Here is a 17,957-nt window from a genome sequence, read left to right as displayed (position 1 = left end):
GAAAGAGAGTATTCCAATCAACATTGTCAAAAGCTTTCTCTAAGTCTACAAATGCTAGAAATGTAGGTTGCCTTCCTTAATCTAGCTTCTAAGGTAAGTCGTAAGGACAGTATTGCCTCACGTGTTCCAACATTTCTACGGTATCAAAACTGATCTTCCTCGAGGTCTGCTTCTACTAGTTTTTCCATTCGTCTGTAGAGAATTCGCGTTAGTATTTTGCAGCTGTGATTTATTAAACTGATAGTTCGGTAATTTTCACATCTGTCAACGCCTGCTTTTTTTAGGATTGGAACTATTATATTCTTCTTGAAGTCTGAGGGTATTTCGCCTATCTCATACATCTTGCTCACCAGACAGTAGAGTTTTGTCAGGACTGGCTCACCCGAGGCAGTCAGTAGTTCTCATGGAATGTTGACCCGGGGCCTTGTTTCAACTCAGGTCTTTCAGTGCTCTGCCAAACTCTTCACGCAGTATCGTATCTCCCATTTCATCTTCATCTACATCCTCTTCCATTTCCATAATATTGTCCTCAAGTACATCACCCTTGTATATACTCCTTCCACCTTTCTGCTTTCCCTTCCTTTGCTTAGAACTGGGTTTCCATCTGAGCTCTTGATGTTCATACAAGTGGTTCTCTTTTCTCCAAAGGTCTCTTTAATTTTCCTGTAGGCAGTATCGACCTTACCCCTAGTGAGATAAGCCTCTACATCCTTACATTTGTCCTCTAGCCATCCCTGCTTAGCCATTTTGCACTTCCTGTCGATCTCATTTGTGAGACGTTCTTATTCCGTTTTTATATTTTCTCCTTTCATCAATTAAATTCAATATTTCTTCTGTTACCCAAGGATTTCTACTAGTCCTCATCTTTTTACCTACTTGATTGTCTGCTGCCTTCACTACTTCATCCCTCAAAGCTACCCATTCTTGTTCTACTGTATTTCTTTCCCCCATTCCTTTCAATTGCTCCCTTATGCTCTCCCTGAAACTCTGTACAACCTTTGGTTCTTTTAGTTTACCCAGATCTCATCTCCTTAAATTCCCACCTTTTTGCAGTTTCTTTAGTTTTAATCTACAGGTCATAACCAATATATTGTGGTCAGAGTCCACATCTGCCCCTGGAAATGTCTTACAATTTAAAACCTGGTTCCTAAATCTCTGTCTTGCCATTATATAATCCATCTGAAACTTGTCAGTATCTCCAGGCTTGTTCCATGTATACAGCCTTCTTTTATGATTCTTGAACCAAGTGTTAGCTATTATTAAGTTGTGCTCTGTGCAAAATTCTACCAGGCGGCTTCCTCTTTCATTTCTTTGCCCCAGTTCATATTCACCTACTACGTTTCCTTCTCTCCCTTTTCCTACTACCGAATTCCAGTCACCCATGACTATTAAATTTTCGTCACCCTTCACTATCTGAATAATTTCTTTTATTTGATCATACATTTCTTCAATTTCATCGTCATCTGCAGAGCTGGTTGGCATATAAACTTGTACTACTGTAGTAGGCGTGGGCTTCGTATCTATCTTGGCCACAATAATGCGTTCACTATGCTGTTTGTAGTAGCTTATCCGCATTCCTATTTTCCTATTCATTATTAAACCTACTCCTGCATTACCCCTATCTGATTTTGTGTTTATAACCCTGTAGTCACCTGACCAGAAGTCTTGTTCCTCCTGCCACCAAACTTCACTAATTCCCACTATATCTAACTTTAACCTATCCATTTCCCTTTTTAAATTTTCTAACCTACCTGCCCGATTAAGGGATCTGACATTCCACGCTCCGATCCGTAGAACGCCAGTTTTCTTTCTCCTGATAACGACATCCTCTTGAATATTCCCCGCCCGGAGATCCGAATGGGGGACTATTTTACCTCCGGAATATTTTACCCAGCCAGAGAATGTAGTACAGTGGTGGCAGCTTAGCTTATAGACCACATGACTGGTTTCACAGGTAGCCCTGCCTTTGATGGGATAGGTGATGTTAGTGATCGAACTGGGGTAGGTGGTGGTGGGAGGATGTGTGGGACAGGGTATGAGCCATGAGGTAAGGGATTGAGAGAAGGGGTTGTGTAATGATGGATGTGTATATTGTGTAGGTTCTGTGGGCAGCAGAATACCACCGTGGGACGGGCGGGAAGGATAGTGGACAGGACATTTCTCATTTCAGGGCACGACGAGAGGTAATCAAAACCCTGGTGGAAAATGTAGTTCAGTTGCTCCAATCCTGGGTGATACTGAGTTATGAGAGGAGGTGGGAGGTAGTGGGAGACTGGAAAGATAAGGCATGGGAGATTTGTTTTCATAAAAGCTTGGGAGTATATTTTTGAGGAGCACTACCATCGGCATGGATGTCCTAAAAGTCACTGAACGAGCTGTTGCTTCTTTCGGTGTACACTGGGAACGTTTGATGTCAGTGCCAACAGTTGGATGACCTGCAATGTTGGATTGCTATGAAAGTAGCTCTAGAACTCGGAAGAATCCTTGTACAGAATTCACTACCTTTTGCACCAAGAGGTACTCTGTGCAAAAACAGCAAAATTAGGGGACACCATGCAAGTGGTTACTTGGACAGTCAGCTATTTGAGATCCCATTGTTTCACTCATTAATAGTTCCGCAAATTTTTGGTTGAAATTGTAGATGAATATGGTGATTTACCATACACAGTGAAGTCCATTGGCTTAGCCACAGCAATATACTGAAAAGGTGTTTTGAATTGAGACTGCCCGTAAATCAGTGTTTAAAGAACAACAGAAGGCTTTACCCCAAATTAAACGGTGCAACGTGGGTTCCAAACGTTGTATTTTTAGTGGATGCTAGCTGAGTACCTGATGTTGCCCATGTATGTTCTTATTTCAGTTCTAGTAGCCCATCTCATCCTTCCTTGTCTCACTGTACATCTCCTCTGCCCTTCTTTCTGTCCACCTCTTCCACCCCCCAATCCCTGTCCATCTCGTCCCACCCTCCTCTGTTTCCACCTGCCATTCTCTTCACTCTTTGTCCATCTCCTCCTCCCCCTCTTTCTGTTCATCTCTTCTTTCCTTTCTGTGTCCATCTCCTCGTACCGCTCTTCCTGACCATCTCCCCCTTTTCCTCTTCTCTGTCCATCTCCTCCTCCACCTCAGTCTGTATCATACAATGATATCATTTGGTAGGTACGTTCAGGGGCTTATGTGGATACTAACTACTAAATGTGTGGGGAATAGAGTTAATAGGAAAGAAGTAATAAATTTAAACATAATGATGTCACACCTGATATGACTGTTTTACTGCTTGATCAGTGAAAATAAAGTAAGAGATAAATCTTTTTTCGTTTCATCATTTTGTGGGGGTTGTAAGTGAGAAAAAGTTCAACAAAGGTTTGAAATTGTGTGTAAAGTGTGTCATAAGTTACTGAGTGCTCTCGTTCTCAAATTCTGGGTAGTGCACACAGTAGCTGTACATTATGGAATGTGTGCCTTATGCAACAAATACTATGGAAGTATGGATTAAACATACACAAGATTGTATAAGCATTGCTTTCATTGCTTTGAATCATATCATGTAGCACATATCAACAAATAAAAGCATTTCGATAAATGTGATAAAGTTCAAAAGTCAGACCGTAAATAGCTATCTCAAAGAAATATATTTTTCCCTAATTCTCGTAATATTCTTCAAATCAATAAGTATCTTCTACTACACACTTTCTGAAGTAGACTCTGTTCTTCCTCAGTAGTCAATCCATCTTGTTACTGCATTTCAGCAGAATTGGCTGAATGGGTTAATAATAATAAACACAATGATAAATTAAAATGTCATGCATGATGCAACAGTTTTTTATGCTTCTCAGTATTATGATGCCATTATGAGTCCCGGGTTCAATTCCCAGGGAAGGGGGGGGGGGGGGGGGCAGGGATTTTTCCTGCCTCGAGATGACTGGGTGTTGTTGTGTCGTCTTCATCATCATCATTCATCCCCATTACGTTCGGAGGAAGACAATGGGAAACCACCTCCACAAGGTACTTGCCTAGTAAAGCAGCGTGGGTCTCCCGGGTCGTTCCCCTAAGCTCTGTAAAGAAGTATGGGACTTCATCATCATCATCTCATGAACTATGTGCTGTACAATGATAAAATTTTGCAGGTACATTCAGTGGTATATGTGAACAATGTCTGCAAAATGTCATGAAAATAGTTAGTAGTAAATAACTAATAAATTAAAACTTAATACCTAATGTGGCAGTTTTACTGCATGAACAGTGAAAATGTAGTGCACAATAAACTTTTTTCTTTTCATCTTTTTGTAGGGAGAGTCAGCAAGAAAAAGTTTCGTAAAGCTTTGAAATCATGTTTAAAATTTGTTGCAAGTCACTAAATGCTCTCATTCTCAAACACTGGTTGAATAAAAGATGGGTATTTGCACATCATTTTTCACCTCCACTCCCACCCCTTCGAGAGAGAGGTGGTCATAAATCAAACAGTGATTCTTTCCAGACTATAAGTATATGAGTACCAAGTTCGGTTGAAATCAGCTCATTAGTTTGAGGAAATGTGGAACATATTTACATATACTTTTCTAGTATGTATGGATATCGTTTTTTCTGTGGTCCAGTTTTGACTAAATAAAGCCTGTACGGTGTGCAAAGCTATACTCAAGTTACCAGCAAAAATCCCATGAAAATTCTTCTAGTAGTGTTGGAAATAAATATGTTCAGACAAAGAGACAAGAAAAATCAGTAAAACTTTAAATCACAATATTTCTTTTCTTCCTTGATCCAGTTGGGATGAAATAAAACCTCTGCATTGCCCCAAGCTATGGTGAAGTTAGCTGTGAAAAGCCCGTAGAATCCGCCTAGTAGTTTTGGAGATCAGCTTGTTGAAAGACAGACAGATATAACAGTTATAGTTTTATTATTAGTGTAGATTGCAGGACATATGAATGCTTTTCAAAATCTACACTCCTGGAAATTGAAATAAGAACACCGTGAATTCATTGTCCCAGGAAGGGGAAACTTTATTGACACATTCCTCGGGTCAGATACATCACATGATCACACTGACAGAACCACAGGCACATAGACACAGGCAACAGAGCATGCACAATGTCGGCACTAGTACAGTGTATATCCTCCTTTCGCAGAAATGCAGGCTCCTATTCTCCCATGGAGACGATCGTAGAGATGCTGGATGTAGTCCTGTGGAACGGCTTGCCATGCTATTTCCACCTGGCGCCTCAGCGTTCGTGCTGGACGTGCAGACCGCGTGAGACGATGCTTCATCCAGTCCCAAACATGCTCAATGGGGGACAGATCCGGAGATCTTGCTGGCCAGGGTAGTTGACTTACACCTTCTAGAGCACGTTGGGTGGCACGAGATACATGCGGACGTGCATTGTCCTGTTGGAACAGCAAGTTCCCTTGCCGGTCTAGGAATGGTAGAACGATGGGTTCGATGACGGTTTGGATGTACCGTGCACTATTCAGTGTCCCCTCGACGATCACCAGAGGTGTATGGCCAATGTTGGAGATCGCTCCCCACACCATGATGCCGGGTGTTGGCCCTGTGTTCCTCGGTCGTATGCAGTCCTGATTGTGGCGCTCACCTGCACGGCGCCAAACACGCATACGACCATCATTGGCACCAAGGCAGAAGCAACTCTCATTGCTGAAGACAACACGTCTCCATTTGTCCCTCCATTCACACCTGTCGCGACACCACTGGAGGCGTGAGCGGAAGACGGCCCAACGATGTGCGGGACCGTAGCCCAGCTTCATGGAGACGGTTGCGAATGGTCCTCGCCAATACCCCAGGAGCAACAGTGTCCCTAATTTGCTGGGAAGTGGCGGTGCGGTCCCCTACGGCACTGCGTGGGATCCTACGGTCTTGGCGTGCATCCGTATGTCGCTGCGATCCGGTCCCAGGTTGACGGGCACGTGCACTTTCTGCCGACCACTGGCGACAACATCGATGTACTGTGGAGACCTCACGCCCCACGTGTTGAGCAATTCGGTGGTACGTCCACACGGCCTCCCGCATGCCCACTATACGCCCTCGCTCAAAGTCCGTCAACTGCACATACGGTTCACGTCCACGCTGTCGCGGCGTGCTACCAGTGTTAAAGACTGCGATGGAGCTCCGTATGCCACGGCAAACTGGCTGACACTGACGGCGGCGGTGCACAAATGCTGCGGAGCTAGTGCCATTCTACGGCCAACACCGCGGTTCCTGGTGTGTCCGCTGTGCCGTGCGTGTGATCATTGCTTGTACAGCCCTCTCGCAGTGTCCGGAGCAAGTATGGTGGGTCTGACACACTGGTGTCAATGTGTTCTTTTTTCCATTTCCAGGAGTGTAGTTTGCATGTAAAAATCAATCAATTTGTGAAATGACTGAAATGGTGTAAGCTCTCACCAGAAAGCTTGCATTGTGACGAAGGCCTCTTCCATCAGAGAATTTCTCTACTCTGTCTGCCGTCCATGAAAAAAATTATAAGGAGTATATTCCTCTAATTAGTACAATAAAAGAGGAATTTCTCAAGCAATTTTGGGTATGCATTAAATCTATCCCAAGCTTTTGAACTATTTTTCGAGTCCTTTGCTACTTCCATAGATGATACACCTCATAACTTTCAACTGGAAGTAATAGATCTACAATGAGAGACAGTTCTTTTTGACAAGAAATTTAATAGAATCTTATCAAAATGTTCCACAGCAAGAGTGTGCTTGTCTTCTTTGTGAATCTGCAAAAATAATTTTACTATCTTGATCGATGTACTTTTGTGAGAAATATTTTTCTGTTATGAAAATTAATAAATCGCGGTTAAGAGCAAACATGAGCGATAAAAGTTCACAGAACTGTTTGTGTTTGCCTGCACACATAAGTTTTGTACTGGGTGTTAACCTCATTGTGAATTAGACTTGTGATACTTAAATAAAATGAGTATTAAGTAAAACTCTTTGAAACCCTGATTTCTTTTAATAATGCAAGCTTTAATAAAAAGCAAATTTAACATATTACAGAGGAAGCAAGTGTTGAGATGGTGGGGGAAGTGCATGGAGGGGAGAGCAGATAGCGGATAGCTCGGCTGCCTCTGCACGCTTACCATTCACAGTTACCTGCTTATGTGCATGTGCTCTTCACATAAGTAGGATTCCACCCTACTGTGCATTATAGGTTCACTCAGGTCATACCTCTAGTCTGGCTAGAAACTCTTAGCATACCATTTCCTCTCACCTTAGAAGATGTGAAGCCTTGGGACATTGGTCCAGGAAATAAATACAAACTAACAGATTTCAACAGATGAGAATAATGGTACAACTACTGCAATTGAGACTTTCTAAGTCACAAAGACTTCAGTCTGACTACAGCTTTGTATGAGTTTTTATTGACAACAAAAATGGAAGGAGTTGTGTAAACAGACTGTTTTGTTACTGTTACTGTTTGGGCCCTGGTAACTTGTTCCATTCATGATGACATCGACATATAAAGTGTGAATAGCATCCTGTGGTACAGCCATCCATGCTACATTCAACTCGTTCCAAAGCTCATCTATGGTCGCTGTCATTGCGTCACAGAGCTTCACCAAGAAAGTACATGTTCATGCAGCATCATGTGATCGTGCTTTGGCTTGCTGAAAAATAACATCTGGGGTTTTGTGCAGAAAGGGTGTGGCTACAGGTCGCAGGATGTCATTCATGTAGGCTACACTGGTCACAGTGCTCTGGACAAGCACCAGCTGTGATATGTGGTTGTACCCAATAGCACCCCACACAGTAAGACCCTGAGCTGGCACTTCAAAAAGCAGTGGACTGTCACCCCTGATAGTGTATAGTGTGTTCCACTGTCGTGCCACAGCCAAGGAGGGTGCAGATGTATCCAGCAGTGCCATTCCGATGAGGTGTCGATCTTTCGGGGATGGTCTCGATCATGTGACCTGACCCATCTCGTCGTGTTCTACAGCCTTCAGTGAACCATTCAGCACACATCCATTGCACTGCCGAAACACTTCAACCCCCACGAGCAGCAATTTCGTGGATTGATGCATCACATTCTCTCCTCCCAATAATGCGCCCTATTTCAAGCTCACCGATTGGACAGTACGATTCGCGCATACATTTGCAAGGCATCCTGCACATCTGGTCAAGTCACACTGATCTGTTACTTTTGTTTTACAGCGACAACAAGAGTCGCAGGCACATTTTACTAGTAGGTGTTGTTGCACCGAGATATTGATGTTCACCTTGAACCCAGGACGACATGGTTGAAATGCTACTCATTTCTGCAGAAAATACTAATGTACATGTCCAGGCTGCCAAATAACTAAATGAATAAGTAAATCCACCCTCCTGCCTCTCATTCATCCTCTCTCCCCGTTCTTTCATATGTGCCTTATCCACTACTCAGTGGGTGCTGCATTTAGTGAATGTTTACATGTATAAATTATATTCCAACCTGTATTTTCCATTAACGTGAACATCTGTTTGTGAGTAAAGAAAGAACAGTGTTTTTAAGGTGGCACATTATGTCTAAGAGATTTGTGTTATTTACTGGTTTAATCAAATAATGCCTTGTATTTGTTTCTCCAACACATGATTTAATTTTTGTATCTATTTTGAAACAGGTATGTTACACAGAAGAACAGGAGAGGAGTAGAAGACTAGCAAGATACATTTTGCCAGATGATAGTTCAGATGAAGAATCACACACAAAGCCTACACATTATGTGGTATGTTTCAACTTTTCAGGATATAGTCCATAAAGCTGTATGGTTTAATCTATCACATTTGCAGTACAAAATGTTTTCTGTGAATGAAAGTGGTAGTATAAATGTACACACAATTATATAATTGTGAAAGTTTTTTAAAAGTGTTTACTTGGTAATCATGTAGGATTAAATGTGTTTAATACACCAACTTTAACTAGATGAAATATGACAAGAACAGTATACTAAAGAAGTGACATGGAGGAGGGTGGGGGATTTAGTCAAATTAAAATTCCTCTCACATCCCCTTGCGAAATGAGAAAATACATAAAGGCCCATAAAAGTAAAAGTTTGTATGGTGTATCTAATAAGGCACTAAAACATTATGGCCCTATGCAATATATAATATTCTTAGTCACTTTTATGCTATGTAAACAATGTAGGAAAAGACAGATTGCTACTTGCCATAAAGAAGACATGTTGCTACTTACCGTAAAGAAGAACTGTTAAGTTGCAGACAGGCATAATTAAATGACACTTATATAAAGCTTTCGGCCACAGCCATCATCAGTAAAAGAGAGACACATTCACAAACACAAGCAAGCACACCTCATGCACACAGAACCGCCAGCTCCAGCATCTCCATCTGGAATGAAACAATCATTTGGAAATGCAAGCAGCAATCTGAAGGGGGTGGGAAAGGGGAAGGGATAATAGTGTCTGGGCGGAGAGAGAGACGAACACTGTCTGCCGGAGTGTGTGGTGACTAGACTGCCAACAGCACAGTGTCAAGAGGTTGTGGGGCAGGGAGGTGGGGAAAAAAGGAGAGGAGTGAGGAAAGACTTGTGGATGTTTTGACAGAGGGCTACTACAAATAAACAGGGTAGGAGATGAGAATGGGGATGAGATGACATGACAGAGGGGGTGTTCCCCACAAAACCACCTAATACTCTCTCTCCGCTGTTGGACGGAGGGTGTGGTGACAGTATGCTACCATAGGTTGAGGCCAGAATAATTACGAGAGTGGGGAGTGTGTTGTAAGACAAACTCCCATCCAACACAAACTCCGACCCCTGCTTAAATCCTCATTATCCTTCCAGAACATCTCCCCTGAACCCATTTCCATCCTTACCCCTATGAAACCCTGTACACCCAGGTTCTACATTCTCCCGAAAATCCACAAACCCCACAATCCTGGACCTCCCATTGTGGCCGGTTATTGTGCCCCATTGAAAGAATTTCATTCCGCATTGACACAACGCTTCCATACAATTCAGCCACTTCTTTCACCGACTCTCGTCACTGTTGACACCATCTATACACCAACATCCCTCAGGCACATGGTGTTACTGCTACTGAACACTAGTTTTCCCAACGTACTTCAGACTCCAAACCCAGTACCTCATTTCTCATAGACCTAAGTAACTTTATCCTAACCCACAAGTACTCCTCATTTTGAAGGGGAGGTATATAAACAAATCTGCAGCACTGCCATGGGCACGTGCGTGGCACCCTCCTATGCCAACCTTTTTATGGGCCTTCTAGAGGAGGCCTCCCAAAACACCAAACCTTTAGTCTGGTTCAGTTTCATTGATGATATATTCATGATCTGGACTCAGACCAAGACACCCTATCTTCGTTCCTTCACAGACTCAACACCTTCTCTCCATTCTGTTTCATGTGACCCTCCTCAACCCAGCATATAGCCTTCCTAGATATTGACTTCTCTGATAGCTCCATCTACACCTCTGTCCACATTAAACCTACCAACCATCAACAGTACGTACATTGTGACAGCTGTCATCCCCTTCATACCAAAAAATCCCTCCCATACATCCTGGCCATCCAGGGATGGTGTATCTGCAGTGACAAAAACTCCCTTGCTCAGTGTGCGAGAGTCTCACAAATGCTCTATCCCCCAGACCTAGTCTGCAAACTAATCTCCCATGTCATTTCTTCTCACACCCCTGATCCTCCCACCATCCCCAAGAACCGGCCACAAAGGAGTGTCTCCTTCATCACCCAGAAGCAACCTAGACTGGAGCAACTGAGCCACATCTTTTGCCAGGGCTTTGATTACCTGTCGTTATGCCTTGAAATGAAGGACATCCAACCCGAGATACTTCCCATCCCTCCTAAAGTGGTGTTCCTTCACCCACCAAACCTCCGCAACGTCCTTGTCCATCCCAATGCTATTCCCAATCCCAACCCCTTGCCAGAAGGATCATATCCCTGCTTAATCCGCCCACCTACCACTTCCTATTCACTCCTCTCACAGGTTTATCCTACCACATCAGGGGCCGGGCCACCTGTGAAAGCAGCCATGTCATTTACCAGCTCTACTGCAATCAGCTTTTTATATTGGCCATGACCACCAACCAGCTGTCTAGCAAGGTGAACAGCGACCGCCAGACTGTGGCCAAGAGCAAAGTAGACCACCCTGTGGCACAACATGCAGCTGAATATAACATTTGATTTCAGTGGCTGCTTCAAAGTCCGAACCATCTGGATCCTTTTCTCCACCACGAGCTTTTCTGAACTGCACAGATGGAAGTTTTCCACTCTCATAATTTCCCGGCTTCAGACTTAAGCCTGGTTTACAGGACAACACTAGGTTACAGGCAACTGCGCTACTGGCCACTGTGCATGTTCGCCACGCATTCGCGCAACTCGCTGGTGAAACTAAACACTTTCAGGATGTTCCAACTTTGGTGACATTAGTTGCATGAGTTTTGAGGTTATGCGTGTTCGTAGAGTGTAGACATACTGAAATATGAAGTGGGGAACTGAGAATAATGTTCGCTTTTGGATATATATGCTTTGCATAGGTTTTTGTTGGATTTCAGTGATGCTGATTACAAAAACAAGCAACATATTGCTGCTGCTGAGACCATCATGTGCGATCATAACATAGATGGTGACAATATCTGAGCTGATGGGCAAATTTATTGAGTTAGGAGTACATACAGGGGCTACAACCGAATTAAGAAAAATACAAGCAAGTGTAATTAATTCTAGCGGTTGCAATGCTCTCGTCTACAAGACTAAAATCCCTTCTTTTGAGTTGGCCAACTCTTCATTAAGGAATATTGTTGACCGGAGGGAAGCTAAGCAAATTCAAGAAGGCGCATTCTTTATTAAGTATTCGTCTATTTAAATGTTGAAACACTGGTGCCCATTTACATATTAGAATTTTGAAATACTGCCACTGTAAAGATCTATCTTCAAGAGAGTAGTTTGCAAACCATTCTCTCCTTTATGTGGCCTGCTTCGAACAATTATTGTTGCTAATATTCATAATTATTACTGTTAACATTAATAATTCTTGGCGCTAATAAAATAGCGTCATCACCAACTAAAACTGTATCTTATAGCATGCCGAGTGTTCTCGATTGTAATGCTCGCAATATGATATGTAATTTCAGTTCTGGTGACAGTACTTCATGCATTACAGTACCTTTATTCCTTGTTGCATAATTAACTCTATTTAGAAAAAATGTGAACAGTTCCGTTGACATTCTAAGATAATTAAAAGAACTTCTTGAATCTTCCGTTATAAATTATTTCAGCAAAGATGCTGAGCAACCGAGCTGACATCTTTTCTTCGTCCAGTCAAGGATTGAAACATGTTTCTTATTTTTCACTTTAGACTCGCCTCGGGGGGTTACATACTGTCCCCACATCTTCCACCCAACAGTTTCCACCCCCTATGTCATCTCATCTCATCCCCATTCTCTTTAAAGTAAGTAGCAATCTGTCTTTTCCTACATCGTTGACATTCCTGCCTGGACTTTTCATTGTTTGATTTAGACTATGAATTTATACAACACAGTATACCAGATTACAACATCACATTGTTGATTTCACTGTAAGAAGCAGGACCTCAGAGTCTCAGTAAGAAGAAAGAGCACAGAGATGTCAGTAACACTTTGCCAGTCTCTCTCTTGAAATCATTTTCCAAACTTTTCTGAAAGATAATGTTTTCAGGGTTTGCCACCTACATATACAACGTTAAGATGTTTGACTAATATTCATTTGAACACCGAAGGGTCACTTTACTGGCGTATCTACTTTTACATTTGTTGAGTCTGTAATAATGGTTTTTGATCATTTAATAACACCATTTGTAGTCTTCTGCAATTTTCTGAATTTGATTCAAATAGGCATCACTTGCCTGCAGTTGTTAATGTGTAGTGAATACATGCCAATTATTTTACAAAACCTTGTTAAGAAAGTATCAAGAACCTGTATTAAGTGGCAACTATACAGGTATTATTCAGCCCCATTTGTGTGGTTCCTGTAAGCACAATGAAGATGAGAGTAGTTGAATTACAGCATGCACACAAGCATTTGAGCATTCATTCACTTAATGTGCAATTGAACTGTGAAGAAACCCAAAGACGAGGTACCACGCTAGGTACCCTATGCCATGTGCTTCAGAGTGATTTGAAGAGTATGTTTGTCATGCAGTAAGACACATGTAATGACACAGGTATCAAGCTATGTGTCATTTTTCCACTTCGGCCTCTCTCTGTCCCCCCCCCCACACACACACACTTAGTGATCAATTGCTTGCATCAGTTCTTCCACATCCCGGGGGAGGGGGGGGGGGGTCATCACTTTTTTGTGACCATGTGCTTGGCTACCAAGGGCCCCCAGCATTTGCAGCATTGCTTCCTCCTCCTGTGCTGCAAACTTAAATTTTGACTATCTCTTGCCTCCTGTGATTTTCCATCAGATGCTTCTTTTGGTGCAGATCCTGTTCAAACTTGGTTCACAATTTTGGTCTTGATTTTTGTTTTCACTCCCAACACTATCTTCACCCTCCATTAAGGTCCCCATTATTGGATTTTACCAGCCATCTTTTCCAAATTTTATGGAAGTGCATGTTGTGCAGGGAAGATTGCCCACTGTGGTTTACAATCCACCTCTGTACCCATCCACAATGGCACCTTCCTTCCTGGTGTTGTAGTAAGGCCAAAATCCGGCATGGTAGCCATCCTGTTGTGAGGGAGTCATCAAATACCTGCACTATGTTTAACACCCTGACCATGCAGGGATTGCATTGTTGATGTCTGCGCTGCACACTCCTCGTGTATGCCATGGAATACATGCCTATTATGACCGGGGTGTAGGGTCTTCCAGCAATGGAGTACTGGCCAAATAGCCATTGCTGTGGCTGGGTGGTGCCCATGAAGAGAGCACTCATTTGATGTGGGTGGCACCATGATGGATAGTTTGCATGTGAAGCGACTTAAACTTTCTCTCTCTGGTGGTCACTCAACCTCAGCACTCCATTCAGATGGAAAGCCCTCGTACGATGCAACAAAGTATGATCCCAATGCATTCCCTTTCCTTGCCGCACCATGGGAGGAACACAGGACTAGTCAACAAGGAGCAATATCCTACCCCCCCCCCCCCCCCCCCCATACCTGGTCTATACCAGAACTGAAGAGAGCACCTTTTTGGCCACAAAGCATTTCTTTTTTGTGGAAAACATTGAAGACAAATACAGGGAAATTTCAGCTGATGAAGATGAAGAGCAGTTCCTTCCTCATTAAAATGTCATCTCTTGCCAAGTCACAAATAGTGCTCTGTTGCGAAAAGTCAGGTTCATTCCCACAACTGTCGCTTCCCACAAGAGTCTCATTGTGGTCCATGGTGTCATCTTTCACTGTCATCTTCTGCATCTTATAATGAGCTGTGGGACAACTTAGAGCAACTGGGTGTGCACTTCATCCATCATGTCCATATGGGACCAAGGGAAAACAGAGTTGCAACCGGGGCCCTGGTACTTTGGCCCATTCTGGTACTTCCACCACACCTACTTTGGTAGCATTGGCTCCCCACCTGCTGGGGACACTGGCCCCACCCCCCAGTCAGAGGCACCACCTCCTCCTCCTCCTCCAGCTTCTCTAGCTAGGAAGAAGTCCCTTGGGACTCTTTTCTGCCATGGTCCCTGCTGGTCCATAGCTAGATGCCAGCAGATGGTTGGAGGAAACACGCTCTGCTGGCTGTTGAACTTCTCTTTCTTCCTATGTTTTTGAAACCAATTCAGAGAAACCTTCTTAGTTCTCATCTTCTGAGGAGAAAAAGGACAGTAAGAAGTCTTCTAAGACAGGAAGTCTGGTGACCCGATGCCACTGGTCTCGTCTCTGCATGTACTTCTGTGTTTGCACAAGGTGGAGATGCAGGTGGCCCCTGAGGCACCAGATCTCCCCAGACAAACTGCTGCAGAACCTATGTCAGTGGATCCCATAACTTTCAGACAGTGGCAGTACAAGACCCTGCATCATAATATGACCCCTTCATACACTTCATACACACGCAGTATTCAGACTGTCTGATCGTCCAGTGGAATTGTCAAATTTTTCCACCACCTGGAGGAGGTATGACTGCTTTTAAGCACTTAACCTGCATTCTATAGTGCCAGCTGCATGTACTGGTCGCTTATATATGCCTCTTGATACATCTTTGGAGGCTGTGACAGTTCAGGTAAGGGCACATCAGGATTTTACCATCAGTAATGTTTATCTGTCTCCCAATGATGTCACATCCCAGGATGTACTATCTGCATTACTCTCTCAGGTCTCCCCCTCACCCCACCCCCACCCCACCCCACCCCCACCTTTCCTAGTCTGGGTGACTTTAACGCTCATCCTGGTTCAATGATCACTGGCCATGGTAAAGACATCGAATCTTTACTGGCACACCTCGATCTTTGCCTCATGAACTATGGCTCTACCACACACTTCAGTGTGGCCCACAAAACTTAAATGGTCATTGATCTCTCCTTCTGCAGCCCAGATCTTCTACCATCTGTCCACTGGAGTTTCCACGATGGCTTGTTTGGTAGTGACCACTTCCCGAACTTCCTGTCCCTCCTTCAGCATTGCTCCCCCAGATGCACACCTAGATGGGTTCTCCACAAAATTCTGATTGAGATCGGCTCACCTCTGCTGTCATCCTTAGCTCCCCATCACAAGGCAGTATCAATGCGGCTGTACAGCATACAATGGCAGCCATCCCCTCATGGTGGAATCCCACCATTTGGAAGATGGTTCCAAAGATCACTGTGGCCATTAGAAATCATTGGTGGGCACTTTAATGCCATAAGGAGAACCCTTCACTGGATCACCTCGTTATCTTTAAATGACTCTGTGTGCATATTCATTACCTCATAAAATGACAAATGCAAGAATCTTGAAACAGCATGTTTCCACATTTGGATCACACACCTCTCCATCACAGGTATGGGCAAAGATCAGACACTTCTAGGGCTTCCAATCCCCTGCAGGTATACTCAGTATTTCCTTCAATAGTGTCGTTTATAGATCCAGATGCTTTTGTCGAACATTTTCCTGAGTATTACGTTTGTGCATCTGCATCTGAGAACTACCACTGGCCTTTCGGCTTATAGAACAGTGGATGGAGTGAAAGTACTTATCTTTTACTACCCGCTACCTGGAGCCATATAATGCTTCATTCAATGAATGGGAACTCTCCAACGACCTAGCCCGTTGCTCTGCTGTGGCCCCAATCAAATGCCGGAACATCTCTGAGTGGATTGTCAGCGTCACATTCTTGCCCTCTTTAATCTGATCTGGAATGGGGATGAGTTTCAAATGGGAAATTCACAGTGACAAGAAAATGCGATAGTTCTGCTACTGAAACTGGATAATAAACTCCTAGAGGTGGATACTTATCACCCAATCAGCCTTACTGATGTCCCTATAAGTTGCTCGAATGCGTGGTGAGCAAGCGGCTGTGTTGGCTCCTTGAGTCTTGGGACGTTTTGGCTACATCTCAGGGCAGTTTTCGCAAAGGCTAATAATTTGGTTCATATGGAGTCCACCATCCGATTGGTCTTTGCACCTCGTAAGCACCTCATCGCTGTCTTTTTCAATCCACAGAAGGCTTATGACACAACATGTCCTTACTACATTACATAGGTGGGGTCTTCTGGCCCACTTCCAGTTTTTGTCAAGAATTTCCTGTCACAGCATATGTTTCAGGTTCAAGTGGGTCCTTCACTCCGTACCCCCATATCCAAGAGAATGGGGTCCTGCAGGGCTCTGTACTGAGTCTCCCCCTCTTTCTGGTTGCCATCAACTGTCTAGCAGTGGCTCTGAGGTCTTAGGTATCACTCGCCTTAAATGCTAACAATTTTTGCTTTTATTATTGCTCCTCTACTATGGGTGTTCCTGAGCACTACGTACCATGTGAAAGGCGCAGTCATGGGCTCTCACCCATGGCTTTCGGTTTTCAGCTGCCAAGACTCATGTCATGCACTTGTCACCATCATAGTGCCCACCCACACCCAGAACTTTACCTAGACGATCAGTTACTTCTTGTAGTTGAGATCCTCTACTTTTTGGGACCGGCCTTCAATTCCCGGCTCATGTGACTTCCCCACCTTCACCAACTTATGTGACATTTCAATGCACTTTGCTGCCTCTGTAACACTAAGTGGTGTGCAGATCGCTCTGCCCTTTTGTGGCTCTACACAGCCCTGATTGAGTCCTGTCTTTACTATGGGATTCTGGAATATGGTTCAGCATCACCCTCACCATTGTGGATACTGGGCCCCATTCATCATTGTGGTATCCACTTGTAACAGGAGCCTTCCAAACTAGCCCTGTGAATAGCTTACTAGTTAAGGCTGGAGTCCCTCCATCACCTGTCAGGTGCCAACAACGGCTGTTGAATTATGCTATATGCATTCATAGTTCCCCTGAGCAACCCAACTACCATATCCTTTTCCCTGGAAGGGAGCTCCACCTACCACAGCAGCGAACCAGAACCGGGTTTACAATTGCTGAATGGCTCCAGTGTCTCTCTTTGGAACTGCAACTTTCTCCACTGTTGCCTCTGGTCAGGTAGACATTGGATCTGCCCCCATGGCTAGTGCCTCAATCTCAGATTGGCCTCGAAGTCTCCTTTTGTCCAGAAAATTCAATACTCTCTATGATTCTTCGCCACCTGTTTTCAGCTGTCCTTGAGAAGTATCTGGGTTCAGAAATGGAATTCACAGGTGGCTCAACAGTTGACGGACAAACAGGCTTTGCATAAACACATGCACAGTGCAGCGAACTCCACTCTCTGCCAAACGGCTGGAGTGTTTTCACTGCTGAATTAAAGGTCATTGTACTTGCCTTAGCCATGTTCGTTCTTGCAGTGGCAAGGGTATCCTAATCTGTAGTGACTCCTTACTCAACCTTCAGGCTATAGAGCAGTGCTATTCCCTCACCCACTGGTTACAGCTATCCAAGATATTTT

General features: G+C 43.8%; 1 protein-coding gene across 6 annotated transcripts in view; it reads left to right on the top strand.

Annotated features, from left to right (window-relative positions):
* Positions 1–17,957, top strand: part of LOC126356100 (glycerol-3-phosphate acyltransferase 1, mitochondrial) — a 387,533-nt gene that overhangs the window by 332,831 nt on the left and 36,745 nt on the right. For all 6 annotated transcript variants that reach the window (XM_050006796.1, XM_050006798.1, XM_050006795.1 and 3 more), the window contains one exon: positions 8,598–8,702. In XM_050006796.1, coding sequence (XP_049862753.1) covers positions 8,598–8,702 — 105 coding nt within the window. The remainder of the gene's footprint in view (positions 1–8,597; positions 8,703–17,957) is intronic.

Source organism: Schistocerca gregaria, chromosome 3 (genome assembly GCF_023897955.1).
Source record: "Schistocerca gregaria isolate iqSchGreg1 chromosome 3, iqSchGreg1.2, whole genome shotgun sequence".
NCBI classification, from domain to species: Eukaryota; Metazoa; Arthropoda; class Insecta; order Orthoptera; family Acrididae; genus Schistocerca; species Schistocerca gregaria.
Note: the sequence above shows the minus strand (reverse complement) of the source record. Positions and strands in the feature narration are given on the sequence as shown.